This window comes from Micropterus dolomieu, linkage group LG03, assembly GCF_021292245.1.
Source record: "Micropterus dolomieu isolate WLL.071019.BEF.003 ecotype Adirondacks linkage group LG03, ASM2129224v1, whole genome shotgun sequence".
In the NCBI taxonomy this organism is placed as follows: Eukaryota; Metazoa; Chordata; class Actinopteri; order Centrarchiformes; family Centrarchidae; genus Micropterus; species Micropterus dolomieu.
In genome coordinates this window covers 20,452,227-20,478,604 of record NC_060152.1, presented here as the reverse complement: position 1 = coordinate 20,478,604, position 26,378 = coordinate 20,452,227, and the positions used below count along the sequence as shown (strand labels likewise).

The following is a 26,378-nucleotide window of genomic DNA, read 5'->3' as shown; positions in this document are numbered from 1 at the left end:
GTTCGTCAGAGAAAGAGAGATAAAGGCGCTTTAAGGGAAGGCCAGGTACACTTAACAAAATTATAAACGCAACACTTTTGTTTTTGCCCCCATTCATCATGAGCTGAACTCAAAGATCTAAGACTTTCTCTATGTACACAAAAGGCCTATTTCTAAATATTGTTCACAATCTGTGTTAGTGAGCACTTCTTCTTTGCCGAGATAATCCATCCACCTCACAGGTGTGGCATATCAAGATGCTGATCAGACAGCATGGATGTTGCACAGGTGTGCCCTAGGCTTGCCACAATAAAAGGCCACTCAAAAATGTGCAGTTCCATCACACAGCACAATGCCACAGATATCGCAAGTTTTGAGGGAGTGTGCAAGTGGCATGCTGACTGCAGGAATGTCTACCAGAGCTGTTGCCCATGAATTGAATGTTCATTTCTCTACCATAAGCCGTCTCCAAAGGCATTTCAGAGAATTTGGAAGTACATCCAAACAGCCTCACACACAGACCACATGTAACCACATCAGCCCAGGATCTCCACATCCAGCATCTTCACCTCCAAGATCGTCTGAGATCAGCCACCCAGACAGCTACTGCAACAATCGGTTTGCCAAAGAATTTCTGCACAAACTGTCAGGAACTGTCTCAGGGAAGCTCATCTGCATGCTCCTCGTCCTCATCGGGGTCTCGTCCTGACTGCAACTTCGCACAGCCATTGAAGAGGAGTGGACCAACATTCCCCAGGCCACAATCAACAACCTAATCAACTCTATGCAAAGGAGATGAGTTGCACTACGTGAGGCAAATGGTGGTCACACCAGAGATTGACTGGTTTCCGGACCCACCCGGACCTTCCCAATACAGTGAAACTGCACATTTTCGAGTGGCCTTTTATTGTGGCCAGCCTAAGGCACACCTGTGCAACACCCATGCCGTATGATCAGCATCTTGATATGCCACACCTGTAAGGTGGATGGATTATCTCGGCAAGGAGAAGTGCTCACTAACACAGATTTTGACAGATTTGTGAACAATATTTGAGAGAAATAGGCCTTTTGTGTACACAGAGAAAGTCTTAGATCTTTCAGTTCAGCTCATGATGAATGGGGGCAAAAACAAAAGTGTTGCATTTATAATTTTGTTCAGTGTAAATCTGTCATAACTGGGAGGAGCTGTCCACTCTGACTGCAGTGCTGAAACACCTGACAGCATCAAAGCAGGAAGGCACACACACACAAACATTTTTAAACACATAGGTTTAAAATACATTTTATATACATTAACACATTAACACATCAGCACCTAATAACTAATAACCTGTTCCTGATTTTGGTTGCTTTGAGTCATATGTGCATGTTTTAGTATTTTCAGTCTCCACATATTTAGACTTGTAAACAGTTTGGACTGCACCGTGTTGTCTTTCCTCTGTAGCTCCTCTGTAGCGCTGCTGTCTCTGCGCTTATGACACCTTTGACACCTTTGCTCTGTTTGGGAGTGCTTCACTGCTCCAGGATGCTTCCTGCTGAAGCAGCTGTCAGCTGCACTTTATCAGAGGTGACGAAGTTAACATTTGTGTGGATTGGTGGTTCATGCCTGATCAGAAGTGTTTGCAGTTCTTCACCCCTGATGAAGAGCAGCATACTTGTCTCGTCCAGTACAGTACCAAACAGGGTTCTGCGTTTGTGACTGGCAGTCTGAAGAGGATACTACCATATCAGCAGAACAATAACATAGGTGAATGCTCAGCAGAGTAGGACTACAGGGCAGGTAGATTATTTTAAAATATCATTACTTAGTTCTCATTAAAATTTGACTTTGTTTTCTTTTATCTGAAATATTTATGACGATTCTCGATATGTCAGAGAACACAGATATGTGGGATAGATTTTGAATGTGCAGAAAGTTTTGAACATGAGCAGAAAACTGAAACACAGGAGCTATTAAAGTTCAGGGGTTTATAAATAAATTAAAATGAATTAATTTATCACTGACACTGGTACAGAAAAAATCACCAGAATGCAGAAATTAAGTGTTTATTACTCAAAATTTTCTGGAGGAGGATCCCCCCATATAATATGAGTCCCCTCCAAATGAAACCTACACCCTTGATGCTGTCACTTTTGCCCCCTATCTATCTCTCACACATCCACATCAAAACACATCCAAACTTTCACAAAAGAGGCACGACCTGAAACAACCCCCTCTATCAGCCGGTGGACAGGTTTAATCCTTTCTCCACTTTTGTTTAGCCATTGTTTCTTTTTCCACCTCTCTTTGTTTCTTTTGCTCTTTTCTCTGCTGCCCTCCATCGCCGCTCCCAGTGAGGTAAATGGCTGCTGAAAAGATAATGGAATGTCTTCTGGCTTGGCCTGGCCTCTCCATCTTCTACGGCTCTGACACCACATTGGGAAATTAAAACAGGAGGGAGGGAGAGAGAGCGAGAGGAGAGGAAAGCAAGCAGAGGTGGCAGAAGACAAGAGGGAGGGAAAACAGAGAGATAGAGGGACAGACGGAGAGTGTTTGTGTGTGTGTGTGTGTGTGTGTGTGTGTGTGTGTGTGTGTGTGTGCGCGCGCGTGTGTGTGTGTGTGCGTGTGTGTGTGTGTGTGCGCATCAGCAATCAGGGTCAGTACATGGCACTGAGCTCTAGGGCTCTTACCACAGATAGAGGAATCAGGAGGAGAGGCCGAGTGGACAGGGGACTAAAAGTGTAATCAGTTTTTTGATTGGAGCAGACGACCCGACACTGACCGCTACAGTGCCATCCAGTTTGCTGGAGGTATGAAATAACTAGGATCTTCCTCCAAACACAACTACACTTTTCTCTATACTGTATAATCAGTATTCACAACTCACCAGGGGAGAAGTTTGTTTGTTTACGTGCATGTGTTTGAGAGCTACAATTCCCAAAGTGACAGTGGACTATAAGGAGAGACACTTAGTGACACTATAGTCATGTAATAAGGATATAAAAATAGCTAGAATAGAGGAATGTGTACTTAATTATTTGTAAATGACTTTGCTTTTACAGTAACAGCACACAACTTCATCAACTCACAGACTCCTCTTCGCGGTCGCCCCTGAGGCCGGCATAGGAGACCCTGTAACTCTCCACGTGAGGGTCGTCCAGCTCCCATGATGCCTCTAAGCTCTGGGTGGTCTCGTCACTCAGCTGAAGGTTCCTCACAGCCTGGCGCGCCACTGTGACAACACATCGCAGACAAAAGTTAGTGTACCGAGTTACTGTAGGATTTATATATCAAAAATGTACACCAAATCTTGGCTAAAGCTTTGTTTTCTTTTAATGTGGATTTGGTAAACTGTGGATTCAAAAAAATGTCAGTCAAATTGCCGGTATGCTAAAAGAAAATCATGGCTGCTGTCAGAGTGCCAAGGTGCTCAGACAGCTGTGATGTGCTGGATGGTAATGAAGTAATATCTGGTCCAGATGGAGCTTTTTTTTCTCTCAGGAACACTTCTTGGAGTTTGAAAGTGTTTTTGTTTGTTTTTTTGCTTCATCAGTCTTGATAATGGCTTTAAACCAAGTACACACGTTTTTAAATCTATGCAGTCCGGAGAGGATAAAAATCAATGTGAGGCTTCCACACATAATGCAGCCTTAAAATACAAGCCTTGATTATTAAAAGCAGAGGCGACTCGCTGTCTTTTAGTTGGCCACTTTTGAGAAACCACAAGCACTTAAAAGTTCTAAACAAAGCAGATTTGCTGTTTTAAAGTTTCTAGGGTAGAGTGCAGCGACTTAAGTAAAGGAGACGTGTTGCATTTTAAGTTTTTAGAGCCGTGAGGGGAGAAACTCCTCTGACTCTATTAGCTGTAACCTGCCCCTTATGCAAAACACAATCCAGATGGCCTCTGGGTCGCCTCCAAGATAATGAAGTTTGAACTACAGTCTCTGGGTGAAGCCAACTTGGTAAACACACTTATAAAAACACAAGAGATCTTCCAAACATTTTTCATAAGCTGCATCCTTCCTTGAGAATGTTATCAGTGGTTTGGTTTTGCATTCATCAGCCTTAGTCCCAGCAGATAGTGCTGAGCTTTCCTAAGCACTCAGTAATTGTGGCTTTGCTTCCTGAAACATTTTGAGCAACAAAGACCAAAACTCTGCAACAGGAACTTGCTAGAACTGTGGTTGCACTCTGGCAACATCAGCATGCATTGGCAACTCGTAGAGCTTTTCACATTTCAATGGCAGTAGACTTTCTAGACAGATGCTTTGGCTTGAATCATGATGGCCAGTTTCTCTGCCAGGATAGTTTTCTAAAGCAAGTAGCGCTTGAACTTAGTCTGCAGCCCGCTAGACACAAGCAAGCAAAATTATGTAAAGCAACACTCTTAAGGTTTTTAATGTTACTAATGTTACGAAAAAATACATTTCATGACAAAATTTGCATCCAACATGACGTGTCCAATCTTCTCAAGTTAACGCTTGGCCATTATTATACATGTACAATATTGAGTGTGATGCTTCAAGCACTTCTGACATTTTAGAATTTTACACAAAAGCAAATTGGACACTTTGTACCTGTGGTTGTGGTAGCAATCGTTGTTGTCTTGGCCACTGAGGGAAATAGAGAGAGCATGAACCAGATAATTAGAAACTCTCCTCAACAACTCTCTGTATCAATAACTAAGGCAATTAGACAGAAATACATAAATCAACATTGATGGGAAAATAGATTTTCTTTCTTTCTTTCTTTCTTTCTTTCTTTCTTTTCTCTGAGGCAAGGTGTGACAAACAAATCAATGCAAATGTGTTCATGCAGAGCTTTTTTGATCCTAAAAGGTATATGTGATTGGACTGGTCTGGTCACATGCTAATTTCAACATCAGGGCAACCAAAGGGATATTAATCTATGACATTACACATGTCTCTTTCTCTCATCCCTGGATTCTGCCTTTTGTCAAGTTTTGTGTTGATTAGATAAAGTAAATATCAGAACTGCCTGGGTTAGTAATATAACAGCCGAGCATATTTCCAGTCAGTCTCATGTTACTTACATGTGGTCTCTGTAACAGAGACGGTGTCACTCTCAGATTCATCTTTGAATACAGCTGTCAACATAACTTCGTACTCAGTAGATGGACTCAGACCGTTCAGGATGTATCTGTTATCACTTCCACTCAAGACCACCTACAGAAGAGAAAAACACATACACATCTCATATTACATTAGAGTTCCAACAACATCCTGTTTCCAAATAATCCACTTCTCAAGTTGTTGGCTGATGTTTTAAAAAATGTCAACCATGTGCACACTGCTGTTTTATAACCTATTTTCTATATTTATTAACAATTCACTTTGGTCCAAACTGAATACTTTCATTAAATTTTTAATCTGATCTTTGACTAATGATACTATTGCATGTAATGGTCTCTGTATTTCCATCTGAACTTGCCTGGGCCTTAGTAAAAAAGTATAAAAACAAGCAATGCTGTTAACATTTGAGGTCACCTTCATCTGTTTCGTACCTTCATTTGTTGTTACTATATTTGCTAGAAGAAAATAAATAGGAAGAGCTTCCTAAGTTACCCTCAAGATGTGTTAAAGTTTGGGCATTAACCAACAGTCTGACAAGAATATTTATATTCTTAAGTACAACACCAGACTTTCAAAACCAAGGTCATCACTAAGTTTTAGTGGAGAAAGCTGCAAAAAACATAAAATAACAAATTGCCTCAGTGGTGGTGGCGCATGTTCTAAAAAGCTGGTGTCTATGAAAATAAACTGTATGGGGATTCGGTTGTAATACTGTGTAATCAGGTACATATACATGTACTATGTTATGTTAAACAAAAACAAAAATTTGAGTAAAGCCATTGAAAGACTTCCCCTTGTAAGTTTCCCCCTGAATACAACGGCAAAGCCAGTTGGATCAACTACTGCTGCAGGACAACTACAATTTGTACGACACAGAAACGATTTAGACCGCAAGGTAAACACAAAGAGGTCATCAAGAGTGCAGCTCACTTCCATTGAGAGCAACACCGAAAGTGGAATTTACTGTAGATGACTCAATAACCATATTGTGCACAGGAATATGTGTCCTTATCGAGCCCTTTGAGGCACAGCTACATTAATAACAAAACATAAATTTCACCAGTGGGGCCAGCCATTTTCCTTGGACCAAGTGCATCTTTAGTGATTCTTTCTCTCTTCATTGCCTTGCAGTTAGTGAGATATATGTCCATATTTTATAGCCCTGCCCTGTGTAGTATTTATTTGATAAAAGAGTGGAGTCAATCAGATATTTTATTGATTAACAAAGAGCACAATTTGAGCCAAAAATGTCAGTAAATCATATAATCAACAATTATATAATTTTACTCTTCTCATGGCTGTCTAGGTTATCTTAAAGTTTTGGGTAATCTTTCACTTTTGGTGTCTGCATGGCTGTTTGATTGTATTATGTTTATCTCCTTTCAGATATAACAATACAGAGCTGTCGGTGGAGGATGTAAATGAGTGTTTATGTGTGTGCATATGTGTAGAGTGTGTGGGTGAAAGACAGAGAAAAGCTGCGTGTATGCCTTTCTCTACGCTGGCGGAATAACCAGCCCACCTCTCCAACTCCCCAGAGTGTTATTTTCAGCTCTGATGACTCTTAGCAAAACACACACAAACACAAATACACTCTTACAGACCTAAGGGCTCTATCGCTGCCGCCCAGCTGTCTCTAAACCCCAGATCATGGTAATAACACCCAAGCCATTAATTTCTAGATTTATTCAGCCTTTATTTATATTCAGTCATGCCAGGGCTTTTACCAGCGACCAGTAGCGTAGTTAAGCTTATATGCAAGTCTGTAGAGTACAGGCTCCTCTTTATCTGGGCACAGGGAGTGCAGCCACTCCTTCCTCTGGAAATAGAGATAATAAGTAGACCCCTGGCTAAAGGAAGAATTCTCAAACCGTGCAGGTTATTTATCATTTGATGCTATATTATAAATTGGTGCCAGCATGAAGAATAGAAAATACATGTTTGTGCCAAGGACTCAGACTCATGCCTTTAGTGTTATCAACATGATCTATGGGGATGATTGCCACTGTCACATTTCACTTCTTCTTTCTTCTTCAAGAAAACGGTGTCTTTACATAACATTATGTTACTGGTACTGACCTCCTTTGTGTCGCCACCTGCCAACGGTGCCCAGGAGAGTCTGTAGAGAACGATGTCATTGGCAGAGTGATCCCAGCTGACCTGGAAGCTGTCTGTGCTGACATCATTGGAGTTCAGATTCATAGGACCAGGAACTGGAGCTGAGAGTCAAGGAGAGATTACCTTTTTGCATTTTATTCTGTCTTTTCTTTTTGTTTCACCTTAATTGTCATTTGCACAATGCACATTTTTTTAATGCCAGTTTGGGACACTGTACAATCACTGACCAGGAATGTATTAAGTTTAAACTGCTTGTTCAGCAATATCTTAACTTCTTCTTAACACTGTAGTACTGTAACTGTAATCATGCAGGTTCCCAAGATTCCCTCTATTTCCTATTCCCCACTTAAAAATTTTAAAAGTGGCAAGACATTTAGTTCATGAAGCTCGCTTTCTATAAACTTGCTCCACTGAGCAAAGTTTGCCCGAGATAAATACAAATGAACATGGCCCTTTAGAGTAAGTAGTACAATAGTTGCTTGCCAGAAATACCTTTCTTTCTGCTGACTCAGCACTGGATCCCAACAGCTTGTTGCTTAAAGGGATATTCCGACAAATCAATATCTGTTAGCGTGACGGAATAGTAAAGGACAGTGAAATGACCTTTTAATGTGACTGGACTATTATGCCGAGATATAAATGAGATGGGCAAACCGCCAAAATAGCAGAATGACCAGTAGGGGTAATACAATTCAACACTGTTTGGCACAAAGAGAGAAATGCTTTGCCTTCTAATGGTAATGACTCAACTATTTTCAAGAAATTGAGACAAAATTGTCCTCAGCAGAGATGATGATAGGGAAACACCAATGTGGAAGAAAAAATGGAGTATAATAAAAGAAAGCAAATGAACAAATGCACTTTATAATTACCACTGGTGGCAACACTGGTCATCTACTGGACTATACTGGAATTCAGGGTTTGCAATGAGGCCCAAAAGCAAACTAACTAACTACTGCATCTTACAATGTATCCTCACAGTTTAAAAGCAACAGTTTCTTACTGGTAGTGAATCTGTCTGTGAGTGGCTCTGATTGGTCCTCGTCGTACACGGTATAGATGGCCACTGAGTACTCCATCAGAGGCGACAAGTCATAAAGGTCATAGGAGTTCCCACCACTCACCACCACCTGCACAACACACACAGACACATACAATGACATATCCTCCCAGAAATCCACAGATATGTCTATACAAAAATACAATAGTTCAATCACAAGAAGCTAAAAAAAAACACCAATCCAGTACATTGGAAGTTGATCAGCCTTTCAGAAAGAAAAAACTTTCTCTGTAGGAGTAACATGTGCTGCTAGTATTCTATGAACACATTGGACACAGGGACTAATTTCAACTGTATGTGAAAGTTTTTGGAGTTTTTCCAATTTGCGCTTATTCACATGCACACTCACATCATCACTCCAGTGCAACTGCAATACCAGTTTATTTTCAAAGATGGTTTAAATCAGTGCTCAATACTCATTTTAGTCTGACCTTTTCATACTAGAAAGAACAATCAATACAATTCATCTCCTCTTTGTTCTAGCCTTCCAGCTTGTTTTTTCACTTTTTCTCATCTTGTCTCCTCCAGCTGCTGTCAAATATAATCATATTTTAAAAATCACACAAAAAAATTTTGAAATAAGGATGAAGTCACACCTCCTTTGCGACTAGTCCGTCTGTCTTGATCCACACGATGCGGTAACCTTTAACTTCTCTGGGCACAGGGTCCCAGCTGATGTGGGCGGAGTTGTGAGTGACATCAGAGAACTGGAGGTTGCTTGGAGGACTCAGTGGTACTGAGAGGGGAGAGAGAGAGAAAGAGTAAGCCTTTGATGTGTGTTTATATTCTCTTGCACTTCTAGCTTTGCGGTAACCAGTCTGAGGGTGCAGACTTTTTTGGAAGAAGAGGACATTCTGTCCTATCCTCCCCTCCCCAAAGGGCCGTTTGAGGGTTAAGGCTTACAGTTAAAAAATGGTACGCGTGTGCATGTGCATAACTTACATGTAGTTTCCTGGTTTGAAACAGGATCACCGGCTTCCTCCCCGTACATGGCATAAACAGTGACGGTGTATTCAGTGTGAGGGATCAACCTCTCAAGCTCCAGCTCTGTCACTGCATCCGATACCCTGACCTGGGGACGCACAAATGTACAAATTACAATGTTTGAAACAAAACTTAGGGCTCTTAGCTGCGAAGTTGCTAAGTTACTATAAGCATTTATCTATTCAAGACATCTTTTTTTCTCTTTATCTTTTTTTAAATACCTCCTTCTCATCCAAGTCTCCTCCCTCTGTAAGCGGTGCATACAGTAGCATGTACCCGGAGACTCCATCAATCCTGTCCCATCTTGCTTTCATAGTGTTATGAGTCACATCAAACAGCTCGAGCCCCGTCACTGTGGGCAGGGCCACTATGTACACAAACACACAGCAAAGATCAATTGAGGAGGACTAATAAACCAAGTATTGTGAGTTGGTCTTGATTACGTGGTTTGAGTTTTATAAATTGTCATAATATCACAACACATAGTTTTTGCCAGGATTTTCATTTTAGTGGAAGTGAAAAAAATCTTGACTGTGCTTTCATCGTCCTGCATTAAAAAAAAATATATCTGGCTTTCACGGCTGTCAGACCTTTAAGCCATTGTAATTAACTTGCGATCTCGTGATGACTGAGGCATTGGTGTAAGGTTTTGTAAGTATAATTCTGGATGTGTGTTTGAGTGTAAGAATAAACTTACGGGTTGTTTCTGATCCTCTCAGAGCCTCACTTGCCTCATTTGCGTACACAGCAAACACAGCCAGCTGGTACTTGGTGAAAGAGCTGAGGTGCTGCAACACCACTGAAGTCTCACTACCATCCACTACAGCCTGGGGTGCACGTGTGTGGAGGGGTGGCATGAAAGATGGATGGAAGATACAAAGAATGGCAGGTAAAGGGGAAAGTGGGGCAATAAATTAGGGGAAGATGAAAATGACAAATGAAGAGGAAAGAGAGACGAAGGCAGGGCACGAAAAAGAGACCGAAAGAAAACAGTAGAGGAGGAGGAAAACACAATCGATTTATTGAATGAGATAAAGCACAAACAGAAAAAAAATATTTTTTCATTCTGATCTGAATGGAAGACAGTTGTGATACAGATTAGGTCTGGGCTGAGCCAGCTGGAAAGGTCTCCTCACATGCTGCTCCAGACCATCTGGTCCCTGTAAAACCCAGCTAAGCGAAAGATTTAATGGTTTCTTTGGTCAAATGTTCTGGAAAAATCAAGCAGGTGCCTGGATCAGCCAGACTATCATTTCTAGCGAGCCTTCATTACCTGCATAAATGTTCAGGGGAGTTGTGAATGGAGGGATGAGAGCTAGAAGTATGATGAATGATACCACCAGCGTCTCAGGGAAAAACTTAGCTCAATCCATACACCTGCTCGAAGACCCCAGATACAGCAACTCCCACTGGTAAAGCAGTAAATATGATGGAAAGACAGAGCGTACTCCGGCCTAAACCCACCTCTCTGAGCTGCTACTGAGCATCTTGACCTCAGTCTCTTTTGGGTCTTGCTTATGTTTCTATGTCTATATAGCATTCAGATAACAGTGAACGTCATCAGAATTTTTGAGATGTGTGCTTACAATGGCGTGGATATTATTTTTATTTTATGTGGTGCAAAATTTGCTTGTATGGTTGTTCACTCCCTCAGCTTTTCCCTCACATTTTTTTCCTTCTATTTAAAAAAAATCAATAGAGTAAATTTAGTGATGTTCTTAGTAAAAAAAACCAAACAATTATACCTCCTGTGGTTCTCCTCCCTGAGCAGGGTAATAAACCACTCTGTATTTCTCTACACTTCCGGGGGCGTGGCTCCATGAAACCCGAAAGCTTCTGGCCCCCACTTCTGATGTCACCAGGTCTAGTGGTGCCCCTATCATCTCTGGTGTCTGTTCTGAAGAAATACAAGCAGACAAAAAAGAAGGATAAGAGACTGCATCAGATTACATTACATCTCCTCCCAGTGAGGAACTTTTAAGTAGAAAAACTCACATCCACTGTGGATCAGAGCAAAGGAGATAGTGTTGAAATACAATCAAAACATATAACACAGGATTTATGGTGTCCCTTCATAGACGTCCTCTTTTTTGTTTTTCCATCTCTTTATATCTACCCGCGATGGAAACTTATTAGAGGAAAAACTGAGAAATAGGAGCAGGAGGAAGAAAGAAGACATAGTGTCCTAAAATAATCACCATTTTATAGCGAGATATCATTTCTATTTAGCTGTTATATGACACCTCCCTCCCAATTGAGAAACTTTGCATTAAATACGACCATCTCTGGCCACTCAAGCTTTATCTAAATATACAGGGTTAGATTCACACCAAACAAAACCTAGCTTGTGACTATGATCATGACTATTTCTATCCTTCAGTCATTTACATTAAAAAGTAATTACACTGCACATTATTGACTTGACTACTACTATAAAATTACGAGAGTGTAGAGATTGCAGAGTGTAGTTACTACTCTAGTTTCCATGTTAATGCATAAAAATGCTTGTCTGAGTATGCATGACTTTCTCTTTCTCGCTCTCTGTCCCGTTGTTTCCTTACTCTGCTTGATGTCCTTGTCTTGTTGCTCCACTTGTTCACACACTTTTTTGGTCAGTCCCTCTACTATGGAGCTCATGATGTTGAAGTCAGCCACATTATAGACGTGAGTGTTGGCCGGCTCTGAGGCGATGGAGTACAACTCATTCTCATCGGCATTCTTCACACCTGGGAAGGTAAGGGCAAATACATGATTATTTCATAACATTTAGAGACAACACTTGTGTCACCATTCTCCATATACAGTAAATGCAAAAAGAGCACAATAGGGCATTAAAGTATGGAGTAAGTTCAGTTCAAAGAAACATCACTGGCAAGGATTTAGAACAGATGGAACTCTTCCTAAGACTTCTTCTCTTCTGCATCAGTATGTTTGTGTGTGTGCGTGTGTGTGTGTGTGTGTGTGTGTGTGTGTCGATTCTCACCAATAGCAAACAGCTCAACACCAGCATTTCGCAGGCTCTCCGCAGGTGGTATGACATCGTCCTGAGACTTCCCATCTGTGATGAGGATCCCGATTTTGGGAATACTGACCCGCGAGCCAGATTCGGGCTTGAAACTGTTCTCCAAGATATATGTCAACGCAAGGCCTGGAGAAACGAGGACAGAGAAAGAGAAGGAGGAGAGGGATGAGGAAGGAAGACACAGGGAGAGGGAGCAGGGTGGATGAAAGAATAACGGAAAAGGAGATAAAGAGAGAAAAAATATTCAAGAGATAAAAGTAGGCAATAAAGAACAGGAACAGGAGAAGAATGGGGAAGGAGTATACAGTGATAGTACCAGGATTGTACAGAAAAACAAGAGAGGACAAAGCCAAAAGGGAGAAAAGAAAAAGGTAAACAACAAACAAGCTAAAATAATATCCAGTATTGGTTAACAGTAAAAAAAAAGACAGGTAGTATCAGTGAAATTCAGCACCTGTGAGAGTGTTTCCTCCCTTGTAGGGCAGGTTCTTGACAGCATCAATGACAGCATCTTTAGTGGAGAAAGCATTTAGATGCCACTCTATCCTGGGATCACCGCTGTACTGAGCCAGACCTAGAAACACACATTTAAACAAGCACAACTTTCATTTTTATTGTTCTCTCATACGATAGCTGATATAAAAAGCACCAATATTTCCTTACAGATATGAGTAAAATACCTGTATTAAGGCCATTAAAATATTGACAGACAGATCAGGGAGCAGAGACCCACCTATCCTTGTCTTATCGAAGCCAACATCAAAGGCATTGACAAGGTTTTCCAAGAACATGCGGACCAACCGGAAGTTGAGCCGGCCAATACTCCAGGAGCCGTCCACCAGAATCACAATGTCAGCAATGGCCTCAGTGTGGCACACAAACTGATCAACTAAAAGGACAGAAGGCAAACTGAATGGACTAAAACTGACCGCAACCAGAGAAAAACAGACAGAATAAAGGACTTATAATAGGTAATTGAAAAGATAACTCCCATTAAAAACAATATGTTTTACTTTTGATGTGCAGGTTTCTCAGCCAAAACTCAGAAAATTCACACCTTAAGTGTGCAGGTTTCAGTCTTTTGTATTTCAAAACATTCTGTTCACCAAATATCCAGAAGCAGAAGTAAGAAATTTAGCAAACATGTAAAATAGACAGACAATTTTCATTGCATTTTTGTACAATTCCAATGACACAAATACAAACTTTAAATCTGTAACACATATCCTACATCTCCTCTTCTTATCTTGCTCTAAAAACATGTACAATACATGATGTAAAAATAGAAAAATAATGCTTCTTTTGAACTCTGTGGTTTCTTTCCCCCATAATATCTCCTAACCTCCTCTTCTTGGAATTACTCTCAAAACAAGTTATTTGAAAACTGACTCACTCTTCATTTGAAGGACAGTTTCAAAAGGAAATCTCACACGTGAAACCTCCCACCTGAAAATAACAGTGAGGCTTGGAAGCTGTCACACACACAAACACACACACGCTCACACACACACACACACACACTTTTATTGTTTCATTTATCATAATTCAATAACTGCTTGTCTTGTCATCCTGCCCTGTATGATATCCTACAAATGAATACATCCACTTAAAGTTGCATCATACAATCCCTTAGCTGTCTACAAAAGTAATAGTGAACAAACCAGAACATGCTGATAAGGTTGGACTAAATGAAGACAGGCAATAAAAGAGTGCTGACTGTAGGAAATGTGAATTATTACTTTGCATTTTGTTACAGTGCCGTTGGAGAGTGGAGCGATACCATATGAGTCAATGTAGATAATTCAACTGCTGCATGATTGGGGGAGTAGTTTTTTAACATTTCCATTAGGACAGCACAGTTAAAGGTTACATTTATCACCAACAACAGATGTTAGATTAGTGGCTCAGGTGCATAAGGCTAATTATAATATCCTGGGTTAGTCTTTGTTACCTTTGTTACAACTTAGTTTCCCCCTGTGTTCTTCTCTCTGTACACTGGCAACTATCAACTGTAAAGTAATGCACAATAAGCTAAATTAAGTTGTTGTTTGGTGGTGGCAAAATCACATTTTCCTTCCTAGTCTCATGGATATTTTTCAGAAAACCACACTTGCATGAATGACTCTGAACTTAACATTAACAGGTGGCTGGTGGCCTTGAGTAGCAACACATGGAATAGATGGAACATAGAAAGTGCTGAGACTGTAAATTGTATTTTCGCAAGCAATCTATTTTGTTTCTAAAAAAATATGTATGTAATTATTCTCTCTCTTTCTATTTGTACAAATGATACCAACGTGACACATTGACCTATACCCTCTGTGCAATTAGCCTTTTGTTTTGAGCTCCTTTTTTACCTGTATTTAGTATTATTTATATATTGTGCTTCGATTTGTCTCAAGATTATAAATTCATGAAAGACACCTTATGTAACGATGTACAATTGTATAGCGCAGGTATCTGTTTCAAGAAATTATTTTCCAGACAGAGCCTTCTGTCTGCTGTCTGTGTCTGTCTGACTGTTTGAACCATCCATCTGCTACAGGCGGCAGACAGAAACGAGAAGGGAAGACAACAAGGTTGAAAGATGCTGATGACAATCTTTGGTTTGCAAATGCATCACATTTGATAATGAATATATCCTTCAGAGTTCAGGCACATAATGGTCACATTTCCCCAAAAGTTTTTTAAGGAGCACTCTTTTAGAGTGGAATAAACTAGCCAAGCAAATTATTTTAATTATTCTACTATCCTATTGAAAAGAGAAGAGAAGGTGCAGCTCAGTTTGAGAGTTTCAGCAAAATGGCAAAAGGCTAAGAGGCCAAAGAGTGAAAAGATAATTCTTAGAGCTTTCCTTCTTACAAAACAAACAAAAGTGGCCTTTAAAGAAACTCTAAGAAATAGAAAGAAAGAACCATAACTACGCACCAGAAAGGCTACTTTAAAAACGACTGAAGACACACACAGAGACTCAGATCACCTGAGGAGCTATTCTATAATAAAAAATGAGACACGTTCAGGGGGTGTTAGTATCTATAGGAACTGCTGCTCACAATGTGGGTAAATAGAGAGACGAGGAATCTTATGGTTAAGAAAAGAAAGAGTCAAAGAGGGAGAGAGGGGTACAGTACAATGTTAAGAGCCATCAACACAGACGAAGGCGAGTAAACAGAGGATTAGATGGTCGTAATTACAGCTAATTACAGCTCGCTGGCCTTACTCTAGCCTATTGTTGCCAGGTTGGTGAGAATGTCCTTAACACTGGCGGTTCACATCTGAACCAATAATCAAGGTTGCCTTCACATTATCCCTGCTGACGTCTGTAAACAGTCAGTATAGCTGGTTATCAAGGGGCGATTTTCCTAGAAGAAATCATTAGATGCAATTCATTCGTATATAGTTTGAGAAACACCTTCTATAAGGTAGATAATCCATCTCAGTAAACATGAAAGCCTGAGTCAACGATGTGTTTTACTGTTATTTCATTTTGCCCAGGTTATGATTTCTCACATTAGTGTGTGCACTACATTATGCTCAGTTTTCTGTCACCAGTTCCCGCTAAGCTTTACAAACTTTAATGTATTTTTTGTAGGACTTTGTTAACTGGGTAGAAGTTCATTTCAAGCAACAGTAGATTTAAGGTTTGTGTTAAGTAATGAAATACTAACAAATCTAATTACGTTCAAATTGCATGCTTTGCTAATTTTATTGGGTTGTGTTACCTACAGTAGTTGTTCAGGGGATGTGACTCTACAGGACACTAATCTGCTCCAAGATCATAAAGCAACTATTCTGCTGAAGTGTACTTGATCAAGATCTACACTCTGAAAACAGGAGGGGTGAAATTTTTTTTTCATCAAATAAGCTTTAATTAATGTTATTTTGATTTATTAACACTGATAATCAATCAAGACTATCCAATAGCAGTGAAGTTCCCGCTCTGACAGCAGAAACTCATTGGAAATTTGTCTTGCTGCACATATTATTCATGAATACTGAATGTGTTGTTCATTTTTTCAATTATTTAGTTAAATCTGCTTTGCTTTCCTACAGTCTTCTATTGAAAGGTAGTTTGAGCAACATTGCAAATCTTCCCATTGCACAAATCTCACGCCACTTTCTTTTTTAAATTTGAAAATAATTCATGTTTTTGTTGCATTTACTTGATTTTGCCTAAATGTGCGCTAATAATACATCAGTGTGTTTTTTTTTTCAAACTAACTTTTTCAAAATTACGCTCATGATTTGTTCATGCATGTGTCATGCACCTCTATCTTAGACACTGATCCAGCACTGTCTGTCTGTCTACTGTCTAGCTAACTTACTGATAGAACTAGCGTTAGCCTACCAATATGTGACGCATTTAGACTGAAGAGTAAAATAACTAATATGTTCAAGACACTTGACCACACATTTGTTTAAAATAATGATGTAAACTGGGAACACTTTAAATTACATTTCACATAAAAAATATGGCTCAAATTATAAAACATTAGACTTTAATAACGTTGACTAAGTTAGGTTAGTTCCAACTAACTCTTACAATACACAGATTTTTGACCATAGATTATATGAATAAAGTCCTTTACAAAGGCATCCATCCATCATCAACCGCTTATCCTGCGTACAGGGTCGTGGGGCTTTACAAAGGCAGTTCACATTAATATTTTATTTGGCTACAAATGTTTCTACCCCTAAAGTCTGCTGTCTTTACTGTCATTTCTTAAGCTCTATACCTGATTTAGAACATCACTACTTTGAAACTAGCTAGAAGTCATTAAGAATTTATGAAGGATTTAGAAATAGCTAATCAGGGTCTTGTTTGCAAACATTCTAGGGGTGCAGAAAGTGATGAAACGATTTCACCAATCTGTAGTATATATCTGAATTTAATTTGGTAATCAAGGGATAGGAAATCAAAGCCATACATGGTCTCACACATAAATATGCAATCATAAATGTGTCCCTCCCAACAATGGGTGACATGGAGAATGCTTCCAGTATCTAACTACTGTAGTTTCTATTGAATCTCTCTTCTCTGCCAGACAATAGCAGGCTTGTAAAATGTCCCTCTGCTCCTTCTAAGCCACATCTGCCTTTCGTCTTTCTCCTCCTTCTCCCTTTTTCTCTTCCCATCTAACGCCTTTGCTGCTGGTCAAAGTGCAGTTACTGGGGAACAGTGGGGAACTGTTTCCGTGTGCGCATATGAGGGATAAGAAAGTGTGAAAGGGAGGAATGGGAACAAGTGAAGGAGAGAGGGAGAAAAACGTGAGAGGGCAAAATGTCTCTCTCTGTCCATCTCTGTGGCTAACTAATAAGAAAAAGGCTTTGTTTGGCACCAAAATCTTTCTTTAACTAAAACAAACTGCCATGGCAGAGCACAAGATAGTCTTTACTATTGTGTGTGTGTTCTTGTATTTCTGTTTATATGGGGGTCAAAGGTTTACATGTAGTGCTGACATGGTCCTTAATTTCAGTTCTTTTAACAGTAGAGAGGTCACAATTTCAGTCAGATCTGATAGGATAAAGATTTGAATTACGTTGATGCTTGCCAAAGTTTAAATGTATGTGCACATTGTGTATTAGTCATGGGATGATGTACCTGAATAATTTGCCAAATCTCTGTTTCTTTAAACTTCCACTGTCCACTGACGGTTTCTAACGTCATGAATGGCAGAAGTACTACTACTGTGGTCTCTTACTAACAGGTTTCCTTTGTGGCAATATGAGTTTTTTCTATGATTATAGAGCAGTAGAGCTTGACTAGATTTCATCAATCTGCTGGAGAGCATATTATACCTCAGCCAGCTTTTGGAGCCGAAACCGCATCAGTCAACCAAAAGGAGTTCTTGGTATGCAGTAACCAATATTTGAGCTTGACTTATGTTGAAGTCGTGTTAACTTTCATCTATGACTTGAAAGTCATCAGAAATTGTGTTTGGCTTAATTTATACATTGTTCAAAAATCAAGCAAGAAAACAACCAGAGCCAACGTGAGCAGGACAGCGGCTGTCGACAGAGCAAAAGTATCCAAAAGCTGTGCTGGTATGTGCCTTAGTAGTAATAATGTACTGTGGTTATGGTAGATAAATATGGCTAATGTAGCCGCTAACCGTAACTAGTGGCAGTGGCACAGCAATGTTGTCATATTAGCAAATGCAAAAATGCAGTCTCTTTTTTTTAACCAGAAACACTTGGTTTTAGTTGCAGACATAAAACATTTAGGTTCAAAACAGCAGCAGACATTTACTTGTCATTATAGGAAAAGCACAAGTTTTACTAATAACATTAACAATGGTTCTGTTCTATTCAAGTGTCCCAGTAAGAAAAGACAGGGAGACACTGTGACAGTGAGACAGCATACACAGGACTCTGTAAATGAAGCAGCTACTGCTCAAACATTTTTTGTGATCAAGCTGAATTCGCAGATTTGTGTCTATGTCTCTATATTCACTAATTGTGAACCATGAGGTTGGCTGAACTACATCTGAACCTTATTTGCATAGAAGGACATGATTAGAAAAGGCGCTGCCATCCTTGAACCTATTTACATGCGAGTACACAATTGGACAGGCACCAACCGTTACTGGCATGCCTGCATGTAATTAGACAGACTGTCCACCTGGTGTCCATGAGAGAGGAAGCAACCACATTTTACAACTCACCCACAATGCAGTCTGCAGTGCTGTGGGAAAAATTATGTGGCTCCCAGACAATTGAATTAACTTGTGTGGGAGTGGAGAAATGGGTATTAAAAATGTGAGCACAACAATGGAAGCCACTGTTGGCTGGCTGCAACTTCTAGCAGAACAAAGACTGACATGCAACGACAAAGACAGTGACTCAGCCGGGGACAAGAGCTGTAAACTAGAAGAGAGAAATGTTATAGACATGTAGTAAACGTACAGTTAGTAGTGGTAACAATTGTAGCAAACAAATAAAGCACATTGAGGTTTAAACACATACATATAGAGGCTACATGTTATCCGCAAAGCAGACCAGATTAATTAAAGCATAGCAGATTGCTTTGTAATCTCTCACTCCCAGAAGGCAACACACACACACTTCAACACATCATACGGATGTAGTTGGGAGAGTAATGTATGCACAATACACACACTAATAAACACAGAGACTCACACATCTTCAAACGCACACACGTATCTAGTTTTGAAAATTTTTCCACCCTCTATTTCTTCCTTCTCTTTGTCGCTCTTTGTTCTCATTAACAGTAGCTCTTCCGAGCCGGCCTTGATTTATTGCTGACCTCTATTTAGCCAGGGATCAGTGGAGTGTGCTGTCATTTCAATCTCTCTCTAGTTGAGCTTTATTTCCCCTGCTGCTGTGATTGTGTTTCAGTGTCTGGAATTAACATTGAGAACAGTGACAGACATGCCAATAGATGGATAGTAGCAGCGACAGGCCCCACGTCAGCGAGAACATCTCCCTTATTCTCTTAGCAGGAGGTTTGATTCCTGAGTTAACCTGCTTTCAGAAGAGCCATTCACCTCCAAGATAAGGCCAATTTATTACAAAGAAATTGGAAGGTTTAACACAAGTTGATATGTTTGATTTTGATTATTAATCCAATCAGTATTTTAATACACTTCAGTGAAATTATTCAATGGAAATAATATGATAGAATAGGTGAACTGCCTCTTTTATGGTCCCCTTTGAAAGATGTTTTCTCAATATCTTTCCAGGATGAATAGTAATAAGACCCATTTATCCTGCCTGCTGTTTATCATGTGGAACCTAACAAGCAATCCCTGTATGTTGTGGAGAAAATGTCCACTTTAAATCAATACAGTCTGGTCCCTCTCCACCTCATCTGCTCATGTGTAGGTGTGCATGCAAAGTGCTCTACCAAACTGAGATGAAAATGTGGATAGCATTTAAAGAGACAGCCCCAATGAATGACGTCATGATGAACTGAAAATCTGACCTCGCTGGCCAGTTTTCCATATCATAACTTAGTGTACACCTGTTTAAACACTCATCAAATAAGAGACATTTCTTGTAATCTTATTCCAAAATGTAATTATTCTCATATTCCAGAAGATAATATACTTCTAATAGGTTCTTCACCTGCAGATGTACGGAACATTAAGTTAAAAATTACAACCAATTTATAGGCTGTGTTCAGACTACATCCAGCTTTTCTGCTATTAGTTGCAGGGTTGTGTGGTGGCACTGGGGGTTGTGGGTTATTTCTGCTTTTTATAACTGCTGTGTCACAAAATAAAGCTTTATTTATCTGATTCACCAGCTTTCTCACTACCTGTGCTCCCTCTCTTCATTCAGTGTGGCCACCGTAGCGGTTCCGTTTCTGCAAAAATAGATTTTGTAGCCTAAGGTTGCTGCGTCTTTTTCTGGCATCCCCTGCAGCCCCCACGGCCACAGCCTAAACCGATCACCTCCATTCAAAACGAATGGGAGGTTTTTGCAGCATCGTCTAAATTTGGTCTGAATTCAGCCTTAGCCTTCCCACAACATCTTGTTTCACAACAAGATTTACTTTGTTTTATTGGCTGGTTTATTCAATCAAGAGACATGCAGCAGATTGATACACCTGTCGTTTGCTCAGTGGCCCTCAAAGCAACTCAGACAAACTCAGCCAGGCACAAACATTTATATTCATCTGTGAGACCTGCAGGCTTATGTGAGAGTGTGTGTCTAGTTTTACTATGTTCATGAGGTCCAAAAACTGAGGTTCCATTATATTTGTGGGGTCTGACAGCTTTGTTGGGGCCAAAATCCGGGACCCCACAAGCTCAAAGGGTTTTTGAGGGTCAAGACATGGTTTAAGGGTTCAAGTTAGAATTAGGTTAGGGGCTAGGGAATGCATTATCTCAATAAAAGGTCCTTACGAAGATAGTGCCACAAGGCTGTTTGTGTGTGTGTGTGTGTGTGTGTGTGTGTGTGTGTGTGTGTGAGTAGTGTGATCCAGTGGGTTTTTAAGGCGTAATCCGACAGCTGTTTTTAGATGGTTTGTATTGTTCCACCAGACATTTTGCCCTCCTGATATTTAATCCACTGTCTTGTTTCATTCCACTTCACAGAATACACAGACCTTCTGACAAAAACAGACACTATATGTATGCTGAATGCAACACATGACAACAAACAGACACTATATGTATGCTGAATGCAACACATGGATTCTAAACTATATCATTCTGAGTCTATCGCTTCATCTCTACCTGTGTCTGTTTGCCCTGCCTTGCTCTTTTCTTCGTGTTTGTCTCCCTCTAATCTCTCTGTCTGGTATGCACTACACACACACACACACACACACACACACACACACACACAATTGTTAAACTGTGTGGGTTTCTATTTGGTAAGTTGGGTCTCTCTTATCATGTCTGGTTATTTTTTAGCTTCATGCACACATTGTAAGAACCTTAAGAAATAGGTGTGGCTCTCAAACTAGGCATTTTTGTGTCACTGCTCAATATAATACTGGTTACTTATTAATTCTGCAGAAGGACAGTTTGCCTGCCAGCCCACCCCCCTTTTTAATCTCTCCCTCTTGCATTTATATCTTTTAGTTTGTCTTAGTCAAGCACAAACAACTATTTGTTTAATGGATGTATACATTCATCAAGCCAAGGGAAGGTACAGTAACTGTAAGCACTTCTGTGGAGAAGTCAGGAAATTGTGTAAGGAGGATTTACTCCAGCTAAACTTGTAATTATTAGCCACTGAAAAATCATGTAAAATGTATGCAAAACAGAGCTATGATTTGCCTGTCTTTCATAATGATACAATATCAGTTGTAAAACCACAATGTTCTGAATGAGCCTCTCTTTAAAAGGGGGATGTGGTTCATTTTACCAACCTAGGAGAATTTGGTTCCAGGTCTGATGTGCCTTGTCAACCACAATTGTCAAACCACTGAGGTCATAAGAGGGGGGAGATTGAGGGAGAAGGAGGACAAGATTGACAAGATAGGAAAATGAGCTTAGGGGACAAAAGAGGTTGAGAAAGGTGAGACAGTAAAACAAAGGGGAGAGATAGAAAGAGCATAAAAGGCCATGAATAGGGAATGAAGGAAGTGGGGGTAAATGGTAATGGTAAAGGTATACAGGAGAGGAGGCAAAAAGCAATAACTGTCATTTCTAACTGTATCAACAGTCAAGCTAGGCATTGCTTTACGCCAAGCAGTTTCTTCTACATTAAACTTTTCCTATTGTAGTCAATGTATGTAATGTTACAATACATTTGTATGTGTATTTTCATCTGCTGTTGCATGCATGTTGCTTTTTGCCTCCTCACAAACACATTGTTTTCCAAATATCTCATTTCTGGTTAAATGCTCACACCACAGCCACAGGATTTTGCAATGTGACATAACTTCTATTTGTGACCATGGGGAGGGAGAAAATCAGGGAAGAAGTGGTCGCTAATTATTCTAATAGACCTCTGCACTTAAGAAGGCTTTTGCTACTAATGACTGCAATGCAATTAGTACACACACACACACACACACACACACACACACACACACACACACACACACATGTTAACCACTGTCAAACAATTAGCTCAACTCAGCCATGAACCCCTCTCACTTAACCAAGGACAAGGACAGAGGGCTGGCTAGTACAGAGACCACGCACACACACACACACACACACACACACACACAATTGTTAAACTGTGTGGGTGAAGTGTGTGTGTCCAAGTGAGCAATGGCTGATCTACTCCCAAGCCTCTGAGCGCGCATCCAACGTGTGAAGGGATGATATTTATTTAGTTCCTCTCAGCAGGAATAGTTCAGTACCTGGCAAGTGTCCAAAACAAAATGTAAAACACAACTTGAAAGATGTGCCAAGTGAGACGAGACAAATGGAGACGAAATGTGCATTTCTGGAGGACATTTACCTGAGTTCACTTGAAGTCGCACTCACTTTTCTTTTCAGTTTATTTTAACACTTTCTCTTTAAATACTTATCTTTAACACTCTCCTTACTTTGCCCTTCACACTACATGCCAGCTCACATTGAAACGGCTCATTTTCAAGCCATTTTTGAATCACATCTATAACATCAATTTTAAATTTATTGGAGCCTTTTAATGCCTTTAAGCTGAGACATACATCCTGCACAAACTTAAACGGGCTGCATGTATTCGCTGTATTTGTCTCCTTTCATTTGTGGTCGGGTTTGGCCTCCTCACTCAGCCTCTCTAGATATTTGTCAGCCTCGTGCCACAAACCTTTGACATACTGTGTAGCCACTGAGCATCACACTGAGTTAATGGTTACGAATTAAATTAAATATAGGGCAAAATGCACAACTGCAGAGGAAGTGTATAACTGGTAATTCTGGAAACTAATAGGGCAATAAATAAAGCGAGACACACAGGCATGCATACAGATATGCACACATAGAACACAGGCACATCGAGATGGGGAGATTTAGACTAAATGAATGTTAAAGCTGGGAATTAACAAGGTGATAAATATAGAGAGATTAACACACATATACAGTACACACACATGCACACACCCAGCTAGAGAGTGCCAAAGCTGAAATAAATGATAATGTTAGGGATTAAGGTTGGCTATAAATATAGAGACCTTGCTCTCCAGGTGTGTGTTTGTTACCCTCTGCACATGTGATGGATACTAGAGAGGACTCTTTCACTCCTTTTCACTATCAGAGTGGTGAATGCCAACGGAATCTCATTGGCCTCCAGTTCAACTTCAGCAATGCCTGTCCCTTGGGTTCAATCCGTGTGTGTCTGTCTGTACGAGCTTCAGTCAGGGAGTGAAGAAGGCAACACTCCTCTCACATCCTATTAGGTAATATGTATTGGAAAAAGGCACCGTAGCATGGAGGGAAGGAGAAGCTTTTGCCCTTTAGTGCTCAGTGATTTTCACTTGTTTGTGTATGCATTTGGCCTGACATTCTGATTGCTTTACATACAAACGCTAAAAGAAAGCAAGTCAACCGTTTAATGAGTAGATTGGTATCGATATCAAAGTCCACCTAGTTAAGTAACTGAAGAGTTCTGAAAGGCATCAATGCCTTTTTATTGATATCTGTAACTTTAATTTAGGGGAAGGCAAGTACAACATGGGTAATGAAATATCAAAACAGAGTGCAAATGTTAAAACATCTTGCAATATAGTTTGTTTAGAAATATCTGGCTAATTTAACACAAATCAAAGCTTCTTCAAAAGTCAGCCAGGTGATAAGTCACTGTCAGTGGTGGGTTGCTATTTTTATAATAGCAACTGGAATTTGCTATTATATTGCTCTCCATCCAACAATGCAGCATTACAGTTTTTCTCAATTGCTTAAACAAAAATTTCAAAACCATAACTCCATTTTTCAAAAAGCACACCCATTTCCCTAAAATATACACACAAATCCCTTCATGTCTCATTGCCTTACATTAAATATTGTTCACTCAAGTCAGCACAGGTTGAGCTCAATTAGCACACAGCTACCCATGTGGAAACACAAACAGTCAAAATTGATAACACACCAATCAGAAGCTTCAATAGATAGATAAAAGGGCCGGAGTAAGTTCACTCAGTTTTGGAATAATGGATTCAGAGAAATCTGAAGAAAAAGGTGTAGAACACCAGAAAGGAGGAGGAGGAAGAGCAGTATGGAAAGGAGAAAGAGGTGAAGAAAGAGAGATGGGATAGGAGGAAGATGAGGAGGTGGAGGACGCGGAGCAGGAGTAGAGCGGAGGAGGGAGGAGGAGGGAGAAGGAGGTGGAGAAGGAGGTGGAGAGAATCTCTAGCTTGTCTCAGACCAAAGACAGGACGCTGGGGCAGAATAATTAGTTGTTTGGTGTGTTGTACCAGACAGTATAGTGGTTTATATATAAGGAATAAAAATGCAAATATTTACATTTGTTATTCCTTTTGTTGTGTTCATCATGTGAAAAGGTTTTTGAGGGGGAGAACCACAAGCAATATTTCTAATAATTGCACTTTGATTTGTGTTTAGAGTTTTGAGAAAAAGAGGCATCATTTTAAGGAATGTGTTTAAGCAATTGAGAAAAACTTTGATTAGACCAGTGCTGACTTACACTATCTGTTAGATCCGCAGGGCGATGGCCCTCTGTTTTACTACTGGAGGCTACTGACCCATATTTGTAACAAATACAGTCATGGACACACCTACAGTACACACACACACACACACACACACACACACACACACACACAGATGTGTTCTGATCTAATATCACTCAGCTGTCCAAATAACAGCTATTATTTTTGAGAAAACATTATTTAGGGCCAATTTCCAATGAAAATAAATTACTGTCATGCACAAGGGACCACTAATGGATTTGTTTTTGCTTTGATAAGCAAAACAGAGAGATTTATTTTTATTGGCTGCTGAATTCCTTACTGGCTTTATGTTGGACAAAAAATGGATGAAACCAGCAGCAATGGTTTACTGTTAATAGAGTAGATAATGGAACAAAAATGTATGGTTTTTAAATCTATTATGTGAAGGGCAAAAGATTATTTGCCAAATACTTCGGTAACACTTTCTATGATGTTAAATCAAAAGGTCATAATACATTATGAACTTCGCTATAGCGCCTAATGCATGTTTGTAAGTGATTATAACAACTGTTATAATGTCTTATGGACGCATTATATCCTGTTATAAATATATGCATAAGTCATTATAGCGATGACCTTCATAGAAAGTGTTACCAATACTTCTTTTATTGGACAGTTTATAGTAAAGAACAGAGTGGGGAGAAATATATATATAATATATATATATATATATATATATAATATATGTTGTACAAAAATGCTTCATGCGAGGGTTTTCTGACCTGCCACTGCTACTGTTAAGGTTAGGTTAAGGCAACTGAAAGCCCTCGGTTGAGGTTAGGGAAATGAAAATCATCTTTATCATAGAAACAAGAAAAGAGTCTACAGCCATGCTAGCAACTCTGTCCTTTGAGCTACATACAAATGTCAACATGCTAACAATGATATATATATATATTTATAAAGATAAACCACTGAATCAAGCGAACAAAGATGGCAACCTCCTGAACTGACGTAATGTGGCTCCATGTGTAACAGCTAAGCATTACACAGTATTTGCTCTGTCCCCCGTGTCTCAGTCCAAACTGGATAGAGTAGAT

General features: G+C 39.8%; 1 protein-coding gene across 1 annotated transcript in view; it reads right to left on the bottom strand.

Annotated features, from left to right (window-relative positions):
- Positions 1-26,378, bottom strand: part of col14a1a (collagen, type XIV, alpha 1a) — a 152,170-nt gene that overhangs the window by 103,517 nt on the left and 22,275 nt on the right. The window contains exons 6-19 of the mRNA XM_046044596.1: positions 12,970-13,125; positions 12,691-12,810; positions 12,198-12,362; positions 11,776-11,940; positions 10,960-11,111; positions 9,912-10,041; positions 9,436-9,581; positions 9,173-9,302; positions 8,827-8,966; positions 8,174-8,300; positions 7,132-7,271; positions 5,013-5,145; positions 4,537-4,572; positions 3,049-3,191 (exon numbers count right to left, since the gene is read on the bottom strand). Coding sequence (XP_045900552.1) covers positions 3,049-3,191; positions 4,537-4,572; positions 5,013-5,145; positions 7,132-7,271; positions 8,174-8,300; positions 8,827-8,966; positions 9,173-9,302; positions 9,436-9,581; positions 9,912-10,041; positions 10,960-11,111; positions 11,776-11,940; positions 12,198-12,362; positions 12,691-12,810; positions 12,970-13,125 — 1,883 coding nt within the window. The remainder of the gene's footprint in view (positions 1-3,048; positions 3,192-4,536; positions 4,573-5,012; positions 5,146-7,131; positions 7,272-8,173; positions 8,301-8,826; positions 8,967-9,172; positions 9,303-9,435; positions 9,582-9,911; positions 10,042-10,959; positions 11,112-11,775; positions 11,941-12,197; positions 12,363-12,690; positions 12,811-12,969; positions 13,126-26,378) is intronic.